Here is an 11,681-nt window from a genome sequence, read left to right on the forward strand (position 1 = left end):
CTTTCATCTATTACTTTTATAATGGTTTTGTAGTGTTAGTTGTCCAACTAATTGTGTTATCCCTTCTTCTCGCCAACAATGGAGGTGGTGTTCCAGGAGGTGGTTTCCATTCATGGGCTGTGTGACCCTGGTTTTTGTTTTCTTTTTACAACACTATTTTCTGTGTGTGTCACATACAGTACGAGTGGGGTGCTCTTCATTAGCCTCAGCCACTATAGCAGTGTAGCCATTTAGTCGTATTTTTGTGACCATCAATCAAATAAACTTTGGAAATGATTTGCTGAGTGTTGAGTGTCATCTCATTACTGTCCCCTATTATGTTATTCTTACACACATTAACATTAGGTGACATTGTTGGTTCATTCATTGGTCATTCATTTAACAGGGTAAATTAAATTAATTGCTATTTGCTATAATCTCTGTCGCCTCTCGTACCGCCAGAGGGGGAGCATACATCAGTCCGACTGCCCAAAAGTCCGACGGCTTATTTCTCCGACTACTCATTCTACAGTGTTAAGGTTAGGTTTAGGGTAAGGTTAAGGGTTAGGGCTACTTAAGTCGGAGAAGTGGGAGGTCGGACTAATGGACGCAAAAATAAAGAAATGTATGGTCGGAGAAATGGGTAGTCGGACAGACGTCATGTGCCCCCGCCAGAGTACAGTATGCCCTTCTGCCCTTGTGTCTGCATTAATGGCAAAGACTAATTTCATGTTGCACTGTCACCACCAGAGAGCAGCAACTGTTGTGGGCTTTTTGAATGGTCAATAACAGAATCAGTGCAACTGGCAATGTTCTGTAAAAAATAATAGTTGTATTATTCTCTATGATAAACATGGACCTGAGTTTATATCTTTGCAATAAAATGCCTCAGAGCTGGGATGTAATGATATCAGTGCGGTATGGGTTTCATTCCAGCTGTACTAAATGAAAAGAATGTGGATTTTATCATAGTCCCTCTATTACATCTGCAGTATTACATGTCTATGTGGTCTGAGCTCTATTAACGTCTGGGCAACTACAAAAAATAGTTGCTCTCATACAGTGAGGGACAGTGCAATTAAAATTTCACTACAATAGTTTTACACATGACACATATTTAGATATCACAAGGTTTCTTCAATTTATGCCAACAGTTGCATTATGTCACTGCAGGGTAGTACATTTATCTAAAAACTAAAATCAGTCACATGCTCTCCTCCCCCAAATAGGCCGGGTTATTTAAACCCCCCAGTTTACCTGCTCATCCCTGGCTATGCTTCTGCTGCTACTCTGCTGCTGCTCTGCCTTTCTCTACCGCTGCTGCTGCTGCTGCTGCTGCTGCTGCTGCTGCTGCTGCCTTGCTGCCCATGAGGTTTTGCAAACCCACCACCTCCCCAGCATCCACCTGTGGGCTCTGTCTCTTGATTCCCTGTGGGGGGTCTGCTTCATTCCCTGTAATGTCTGGCAAGGCAGATCATTCAGGGAACGAATATGAGTCAGAGCCTGACGCCAAACCTGCTGCAGCCATGCTCAAGAATATGCTATCCATGCTGTGCTTCAGCTTGCTATGCTTACAGTACGCTCAATACATTTTTTCTTCTCATTCCAGAGTTGTCTGATTGAACTAGATTTCACTGCTGCTCATATTTGATGCCTCCTGTAGATGAGACAAAAAGCTAACTATGCATAAAACATTCAGATGACTATCCTGTGTACTATGGAACAACCTAAAAATGTAGAATCTATTATATTGTGTCTGAAATTTGTAAATTATGATCTTATCATTTGAGGAACAAAGCAAACAAACGGACATGGTATTTCAATGTATAGTTTTTATTATGTCCATTAATGGTGGTTGGGTAAAAAAAAAAAAAAGTTAAATTCAAGAGGTACATTTGAGTTGTTGATATCTTCAAGCCCGGACTGGGCCGGAGATGGACCTGAGTCGTACACAAGGAGAACAGGGCTCTGTCGCACAACACAGCACAACTGACTTAATCCTCATTTACCACACCATTTATACTTATACTTATTGGACTTTGACATTTATTACATTAATCACATCCTGCTCTCTGCTAGGCTTGGGCGATAGGACAAATGTATCACCAATCGACCACCGGCTGAGTCCGTCACGGTTGATTTAATTTTTGGTGATTGTCTGGGCGATTTTTTTTGCATTTTATTTCGCCAAATTAATGGTCTTCCTCCACAGAATTCAACTCTAATTTACACGGAACACAATTCAAAGCGTGCGTAAATTGGATCTGGCAGCTATAGTTATGTAATATGTATGTTATTCACACTGATTTCCGACGAGTCTGAATTAGTTTTAGAAGAGCATTATGTTTTATGATATTCAGTGTGCCCTTATTTTGAAATCCTTGTACCGGGGGTTACTGTTACCAAGGATACGGAAATAAAAGTAGCGAAGCTCCGGACAGAGTTGTGTTATGAAAACACATGTGTCTTATCACAATAACGGATTTTCCGGGACAGATCAAATCCGTTAGATTATCAAGCTGATTATCCATACAAAAGGTAGGCTGCCGGTTCTCACGGCCCGGACTTCTGCCAATAGTTTTTTTTTTTTTTTTTTGAGGGTGTGTGTGTGTGTGCCGAGCGAACACGCGTCTATGGGACAGGCTTTTATTTAATTTAGAACCAACCTTATGCTCAGCAAAGATGCGAAATACAGTATATAGTCTAATATAATAAAATGGTTCTGTTGTTTGGATCCAGAGCAGCATCATTTACAAGTTTAATCAGCACCAATTAAACTTCTTCTAAATAAACGTAAACATTTAATAACAGGTCGGGTCAGGTTGGAGTTGGACCACAGGCTTCTTTTTTTTTAGGTGTGCGCTGCGCCCACCTCGCTTCTCTCTGACGCGTCGGTGCTCATGGTTGTGATTGATCAGCTGCCTTGAATCCGCCCTTTACACGTGCGCGTTCACCGATTCACAATAAGACAAGCCGGGGTTGAGTTACCGAGTTGATAACCAGCGTCGTGGTACCACTGATCCGGAGTGACAGTGTTGTGGATCGGTTCAGCTGGATAGGCTTGGAGTAACCAGGTTGAGCTTGCTTCGTGGTACAGGCCTCTGCCCTCGGCGCAGCTGGCTCAGTGGTCAGCATATGTGCACAGTCCACACATAACTTTACCATGCCTTTTAATTTCATACTTTTCGATTTGATATGTGCACATTCCGTTCAAATAAAACGTTTTATGCAATAAAATATAATTATTCTGTTGAAATTATTTATCTACATACACACCTGCGCTCCGCACACGTGTCATAACTGCCGAATATATCATCAATCGCCGATTTAAAGGGGTACGGTGGCCGATTGGAAATTTTTAACCTATCGCCCAAGCCTACTTTCTGCTCCATGATCCTGTTACTCTCTTTGCCCTCCACCTTTTGCATCGTTAATCTCTTTCCGACCCTCCGAGGTGTTTATATGGGAGGTTCCTCCGAATCGTAGATCCTTTTTCTGATGCTGATTACTACTCGTGTCACCTCATCAGCACACCATGACCCAGGCTTTTGTGCAAAACTAAGACCCTAATGGTTTTTCTATCCATAAATTGTGACACAAGAGCTTCGTGACAGCTGGCTCCGCAAGGAACTGAAAGTTCCAGTGTGCCGCTCTCCACTTTCACAAAAAAACTCATATTGGGGGATTTTGGTGCAGTCTTAAAAGTTCACTGAGAGGCAACAGATGCATCTAGATTTATGCATATAGTTTCTATGGTGGATATTCATTAAGAGAAACAGGAGTTCAAATAAAGGGCAAACATTAAGAAAGATTAAAACAATAGGCAAGGCAAGGCAATATTAAGAGTAAAAGTTAAACAAATGATTATATACTAAATGAAAAACACACTTTGATTAAGAAAAGTAGCATAATAGGATCTATACATTTTGTATGTTCTTTTTCCAACATATAAGCCATTACACAGATACAATTTTACACTACATTGATACTAAACAATCAGTAAAAGACTTGACTAAATCTGTTTCATATATTGTCCTAACATGACTTGGATCCTTTGCTTTGAATATCAGAGAAGTTCAGACAGACAAAAAACTAACATGATGTAGATATGATGGCAAATTATTAAAAATGAGATATGAACAGCTGAAAACTTCAAATACTAACATGATTCAACTTGACATTTAAAGACTTGAAAAACAACAACACAAACCTACTGAGAGAAATAAATTTGTGACAAACTTAAAAAAAAATAAGAATAAAAATAAAAATCTGTTCTTTTAGTTGTTGTTATTTTGGACAACACGACTCATCATCTAACCATCACCTTTTCACAACTAATTCCAAGATCCCAAACTACTATGTTTCTTTGGTGATCATCATCGTATTAGGTCTGAATAATGGATAATGAAATCAGACTGTCAGATGTTGTGATTTATTTATGACTTACTTATAACTCACAGACAAACCATTTTTCAATGATAAGCTGTGTACAGTGTAAATGTCATTTTATGTTTTGTGACCCACAATTATGCTGAGTCGCCCATCTTGTACATTTCATCAAGACTTCGAATCGCTTCTTCTTTACTGTATCCCCACTTATTAGGAATTTCTCCTCTGCCCTGGAACTTTAATTGATAGTGTTCCTCCAGATTTGTTTTAAATCGAGACACAAACCATTTCCAGTATGCCAGTTTAGACCCATCAGGGGTAATGCTCCAGTTAGCAAACCTTGGTCCAGCAATTCGGTACTGTTTATAGGGAACAACCTCATCTGAATCATGTTTCGGGTGAAATTTTCGATCACTTGCAACATTTGTTGTGCAGAATTCAATGGCCAATTCCACAGTGTTTCTGTAATGCCATCCATTGACTGCTATGGATCGATGAAAAATGACACTGTGGTCAGAACCACTGTGGTCTTCCAAAGTGTTGGTGCAAACAGCTCCACAGAATGGGCATTTTTCCCAGCAGCACTTGCACAGCTGATCAATCAGGATTTGATCAGGCCTCCGTCTCGATTTCATAATCATATCCAATGAGAGGTTTTTCATCTCATCCATGATAAGACCTTTTTCTATCTCTCCTTTCAGAAAGTCAAAATTGTTTATGTCTTTGAAGTTTTCAGAACATATTACATCAAATGTCAGCTCATCTTTTAATGAATTGAAAAATTCTTCCAGCCACATGTCTATGTCTCCTTTCTGAGTTGTGACTTTCTCTGTTGCAGTAAATAAAGCCTGGCTCAAAAGATTTTCCAGATCATCAACATTTTTCTCAAGTATATGTTGTGCTTTATCCCTGTGTGATGTGAAGATGTATTTCTCTACCTCCTCATTAATAAACCTCTCTACTTGTTCCCTTGGTTGTCGGATGTACCTGATGAAATCATTGAAGTTCTCTTTCTCTGCCAGTGACTTCAACACATGTTTCTCCAGGTTCAGTCTGTTTCCATTGAATGCTGGGAAACTGCACCTCATCTCTCCAGCGAGACCAATAGCAGTCTTGTTCCAGACCGCCTCAGCAGTGGAATCCTTCAGTTTGTTACAGATCAGTTCTCCGAGTACAACAGCAGAAGAGCTTTCTTTACAGTAGCTTCTGAAAATGTTGTAATATTGATCTCTTTTGCTTTCTAAATAAATGAATGCATCATTCTTCTTCTTGAATTTGTTGTGGGACTCTGAAAGCCAACGCCCTGCTCTGTCAAACACATACAGTGAGAGATCAACTGTGAACTTCTTCTTCAGAGCATACTTCCTCTCTGACTCAAATTCTGTCACTTTGTCTTTGACAAGTTTGGCCACTTCTTGCAAATAAGTTGAACTGTAGCCACTTGTAGCTACAGGTTTGTTCTGGATTATTTCAAGTGACTGTTTTTCAACATTGTTAATCAGGGATCTGATCTGTTGTTGATCTTCAAACTGAAAAGAGCCTTTGAATACGCTAAATACTGCCAACACCTTCTGGACCACATACTGAGAGTAATCACCAGCCACTGATATGTTTTTGTATTTGCAACTGTTTCTGCATCTCTTATTTATTAGTTCCCATTCAAATCCAAGCTCATGGAGGATATTTGTCTGATCTTTCTCCAAGTTGATGTCTTCAATAGGTTTTATACCTTCAGTTAGTTCTTTCACCAAGCCGCTCCAAACAGAGTCAAACTGCTGTTTCAGTTTCTCTTCATCTTTTGCCTTGTCTTTTAACTGCTGAGCTAGCTCTTTGCTTTTCTGGAGCAGCTTCTTCTCAAACTCAGTCTTCTGATCATCAAGCTTTTTACAAGCCTTTTTCTGCTGGATAACTTCATCCAGTTTTCTTTTCACTCCTCTCACCAGTTCATCATGCAACTCCTTGATCTTGGTCTCAAATCGGCCTCGCCACTGAACCAACATTTCTTTGTCTCTGTCGTCATCAAAGTACCTTTTCATGTCTTCTGTGGTCTCTTCATATGTTTTGCTCATTTGTTTAGACAGATCACTGAGCTCAATCTTGTCAAGTTTTCCATTTTCAATTCTGTTATACATCTGGTCTTCAACAGTCAACATGTTGCTCCTCAGGGTCCAGGTCCAGTTCCCGTACTGATCCTCAACTTTTCTGTACACTGCAATTTCAAGCGTGTTTTTGAAGCTGAAGACAAAGTTTTCACTCAGTAGGGCGTTCCACAGGTCCTGAACTTTGCTTTTGAACTGTGACAGAGTAAACCCAGTAGACTGTGAAGCTTTAGAGACGATGAAGCTCTTCAGCTCTTGGATGCTCTCACTATAACCTGGATTTGGAGGAGCCATAGGTGGACTTCCCTCCCATAGCTGGGCAAAGTATTTCACATCTTTTTGCACATCAGATGCAATGACGTCACTGAAAGACTTGACATCACAATGCTCCTCTTTGGCAGCTAGTTGGGCCATCTGGTCCAGTTTCTCTTGCAGGCGTCTCTTTCCATCCATGTTCTTCTCTGCAGCTGAAATATCTGTAACGTTCTGGTGAACAAACACACAACTTGGAGAAAGTTTAACTATCTTCATCCTCATGAAAGCCTGAACAACAATCTGCAGAACATCCTGCATGTCAGCTGGATTCTCTCCAAAGATGTTGATCAATGTCATGTTTCCCAGACCAACAACAAAGGTTGCCAGTTCATTGTCGTGGTTTAGAGTGGTGTTACCTGCTAGTTCAAGAGCACGCAGTCCTTCAGTGTCCACCACCAGAACATAGTCAAACTTCAACTCTGTCTTCATCTCCTCCGACACTTTGACCAGCTGCATGAAGGCCCCCTTGGTGCATCTGCCAGCACTCACTGCAAACTGTAACCCAAACATGGCATTCAGCATGGTTGATTTTCCACTGCTTTGTATGCCCAAAACTGACAACACAAAGATTCTCTGGTCGCCCAGTTTCTTGATGACTTGATCTAAAAGACCAGAGATCCATGTTAGAGGCACATGACCTGCATCACCATCCATCAGCTCCATGGGATGTCCTGATATCATCAGCTCTGCAGCCAGCTCAGGGTATTTAGACCAGTCAGTCTGTTTACTCTGTGTTTGTTTCTGCAGAGATTTATGGGCTTCATAGATCTGTCCCATTTCTCTGAAGATGTGCTCCAAGCCAAAGTTCACTGACTGCAGTTTTTTGGATGTGTGTTCTTCTTCTTTTGTTTTAAACTTCTTGTCATGGTCTTCCTTCTCAGATTTCTTCTGTTCCTCGCCACAGCTGTCAGATTTGTCATGTTTCTTCTTCATGGCCAAGACCTCTGACCACTTCTCATCATAACTCTGGAGAATTACTGTGAGCTCGTCTGTGGAGAGAGCATCCATTAAGATCTGAGTCCATTTCAGGAAATACGCTTTGTCTGCTTTTGACCAAGTGCAGAGACCTTCAATGAACAACTTGACCAGTTTCCTGTGGGAAGCATCACGTTGTTCTTGTCGTATTTTCTTCAGTTTTTCTTCCTTTTCAGTTTTTTCCTTCTCAATGTTGTTTCCTTTGAGGTGATACAGTTCTCTGTGTGTTTTGCACCACTCATGCCACAGTCGGCCATGACAAGGGAGTAATTCATCTTTTGAAACATCCTTCCCCTGAAGTAAATCCACTATTTTCATAGCAGCAGATTTCCCTGTTTGACAGACTGTGTCAGCTTCATCCACTCTGATTCCAGAGACCTGGGCTATGGTTTCAAGCTGGAAGGATGTATGTGGTCCAGACAAGATCCCTGTAATGATCCTTTTTAATTCTTCAGAAATGTTTGACTGGCTTTTGTCTTTTAGACCCATTTTGTATTTTCCCTTTTTCATCTGACCTGCACGACAATCATTATCAGCAACGAGACAGATGAGAGGCTTATCAGAGTTAAAAAGAGTTGAGATCACTGTTGTACTTTTGGAACTTTTTTCCAAGGTTGACACAAGAACAATATTGACAGAAGATTTTTCAATCAGTATTTTACGTTGCTTTTCTATTGACAGAGCGTCACCATGAAGATTGCAGAAGGCAGTGCAGTCAGTGAAGGCATCATTGGGTTTCCCAGCAGGACAGTACCAGGCGATCTCTGCTACACCATCCATCAGATGGCGAGACTTGGTGCTACCTGGACAGTCTCTGTGGAAGAAGGTGTTGTGGCGGTCGTTGATCAAAGTGTTGATCAGCTGAGATTTAGACACTGACAGTGAACCCAGGCGGAAAAATGACACCATGGGGGTCTCAGCTTCACAGATGGGCAAACTCTTCATGGTGATGATGGTTGAATTATCTTTGATTTTAGTTTTCTTCCATGTTTTTCTTATTTGTCTGAATGTCCACAGAGGACACTCAACTTCCATTGTGACTGGGTCAGGGACAAGCAAAGGTAAGGCGTACTGACACTGTGAGAGCTTGGTCACCATGTTCTGCTTCAGGAAACTGTCTGAGCAGTGAAACACTGCCATTTGAACGTCCATTGGATGAATATGAGTCTGACTTGATTGGTCACAGCCAGTATCACTGCTCAAAAAAGCATCAAAGTCACAAGTTTCAGCAACAGGGGTTGAATGGCTTGCCTCAGCACTGACTTGTCTTACAGATATATATCTGGCTCTGTAGTCTAACATCATCAACCTCTGAAGAAAAGTATGAGCTAGATCTTCCTCAGATATTTCATTGTCCTGTTTTACTGGTCGACCTATTTTAAGAAAATCTGCTGGTGACAACTTCTGTTGATGTTTGTCTGGAAGGTGAAGTCTCTGGAGCAGAATTTTAGTTTCCCTTTGACACTGATTCTTCCTGTTCAGCTCTTCAGAGGCTTCCACCATTGGCTGTAATTAATAAATGAATACATAATATTTATATTAAAATTATAATGTCACCCAGTGGGACAGAAGTAAATAAGAGGAAATTGTGAGTTTCTTACCTTATCCTTGTGGACACTCAGATCCATGTGTATGGTATCTACAGCACAACAATGAACCAAAGTGCCATATATAATTCAACACAGTGTTAAAAAAAATCATGTTAAGCTCAATTAGTTCTATATTGATTTAGTCTCAATTGTATTCTTTTTTTGTGCAAAATTTTACCTTTTTTCCCAGTTGCTGATTGGATTTCAGATTCTTCCTCCATTGTTGTGCCCCCATCTTTTTCCTCTGAGTGGTGAGTAACACGGAAATCAATCACTGGATGACACTGTAAAAACACAAAATGTATATATATGTAACAAAATATACAAACAAACAATAAAACAGGACTGCACTGTGCTCTCCAGTTTCAGCATTCACACTATTGTTCTTCTGTTCGGCCATTTTCTTTATTCTCTTTTTATATTCTTACTACTTTCCGCCTTTTTACGGTCTTCTTCTAGTCCTTCATACTTTGTGCTATTTCAACAATTCTCACATCAAAACGTTCAGCCTTTTTGAGACATTATCAGAATGACTTTTCTCTTTTCAAATATTCATACTTTTTGCAATATTCAACTATTTCTGATTTTTTTCCCCTATAGAGAATGCATTGGAAAAGTCTTCAAACTCTTCAAATCTTCTTACTTCTTTCAGCCTATAAAGCTTCAGCGTACTTTCTGCTAGAGACTTCATTCAAATTCTAAGCTGTAGACAAACTTTTTAAGTGTTCCTCTATGACTCAGTTTATTGATATCTTCAACAGTTTCTGATATTTGGCAGTTTTAAAATCATTACATTTTTTGACAAAATCCAGCTTTATAATGGGTGTGTATTGCGTCTAACGAGCAGAGCTAGAGTGGTGACATTGTCAGCCAGAGTGGAGAGAGCCAAAAAAAAGCAACTGGAACTTTTGTCTTAAAACTGTCACCACAGCCACAAATTACACTCTATACTCATGATTTTAGCCACAGTTTGTAGCCACTCCTGTCTTCTGGCTAACAATCTGGTCAAAAATGCAAAGAGATTTAGAGAATAATTTAAAAATATTTTTTAAATGCAGCCTGGGTGCTCTCTCTCTGCCATTTACCCCAATGCATTTTTTTCACAGCAGCAGTAGAAGGAGCTCAACTTTGTAATTCACTGGAATGGGCATTATACTTTGTTTGATTTCATCAAAAAATAGTCAATAGTTCCTTCTTCTTTTAAGCATCATTGAAAAATCTCACATTCATCAAAATCTCAACCTCTACTTCACCAGAAGTGTTTGAATGGCGCAGTGGTTAGGCTTCCTGCATCCAACCACAAGGTCACGGGTTTGAATCCAAGGGAAGCATTCTTGTTATGTTATGTTGAAATCTGCTCCCCTCCCCCACCTTCAATTGGTTACAGGTGTTCGTTAAGAGACTCACTTATTGCTCGTGCCACAGTTTGCAGCAAATCATCATTTTATAATCAATTACATCGTCCTTTAGTGTGTGCTCTCTGTGGCGAAGTGGCAGAGTAAAGGTTTAGTGATCATGAGATCATGGGTCGATTCCTGCCTCAGTCATGTCACATCATTGCTTGACTTTTCATTCCAACTATTCAGCTGTCACTGGACAGTCTTTGATTCCTCATAGTATAAAGCTCATTGTAACTCAGGTCCTCTGTGGCCATATGGTTAGTGTGTCAGGTTACAACTCATGAAGTTGTGGGTTCAAGTCCTGCCTTGGACATTTTTGCGTGTCTCCCTCAATTTATTCAGCGTGGTTCAGCAATGTCTTTCAGCATTCACACGTATTTCCTTCAGGAAATACCAATTGTTCTTCTGTTCGGCCATTTTCTTCCGCCTTTTTACGGTCTTCTTCTAGTCCTTCATACTTTGTGCTATTTCAACAATTCATATATCAAAACGTGCAGCTTTTTCTGGACTTTATCGGATGTATTCAAATTTTTCATACTTTTTCAAATATTTAACTTTTTCTGATTTTTTTCAGCTTTATAATGTGTGTGTGTTGCGTCTAACGAGCAGAGCTAGAGTGGTGCTAGAGTGGGGAGAGGCAAAAAAACATTCAGAGTTTTTCTGGCTAAACTGTCAGCATGGCCACAAATTAAACTCTAGACAAATTATTTTCTCCAGTTTTGTAGCCACACTTGTCTTCTGGCTAAAATTCTGGTCAAAAATGCAAAGAGACTTAGATAATAATTTTAAATATTTTTTAAATGCAGCCAGGGAGCTCTCTGCTCTCATACAGCTCAATGCATTTTTTTCACAGCAGCAGGAGAAGGAGCTCAACTTTGTAACTTGCTGTTAAGTGCTTTTTAAATCATTTTAATTCACCAAAAAATAGTCACAGG

General features: G+C 40.1%; 1 protein-coding gene across 1 annotated transcript; it reads right to left on the reverse strand.

Annotated features, from left to right (window-relative positions):
* Positions 1-4,479: 4,479 nt before the first annotated feature.
* Positions 4,480-9,391, reverse strand: LOC146959940 (interferon-induced very large GTPase 1-like). The gene is made up of 2 exons (XM_085772766.1): positions 9,359-9,391; positions 4,480-9,263 (listed from the first exon to the last, which is right to left on the reverse strand). Exons 1-2 carry the CDS (start codon positions 9,383-9,385, stop codon positions 4,506-4,508), a joined length of 4,785 nt encoding a protein of 1,594 aa, XP_085628892.1. The 5' UTR covers positions 9,386-9,391; the 3' UTR covers positions 4,480-4,505.
* Between the last annotated feature and the right edge of the window lie 2,290 nt (positions 9,392-11,681).

This window comes from Trachurus japonicus, unplaced genomic scaffold, assembly GCF_045865225.1.
Source record: "Trachurus japonicus isolate A0001 unplaced genomic scaffold, Traja_1.0 AP030849.1".
In the NCBI taxonomy this organism is placed as follows: Eukaryota; Metazoa; Chordata; class Actinopteri; order Carangiformes; family Carangidae; genus Trachurus; species Trachurus japonicus.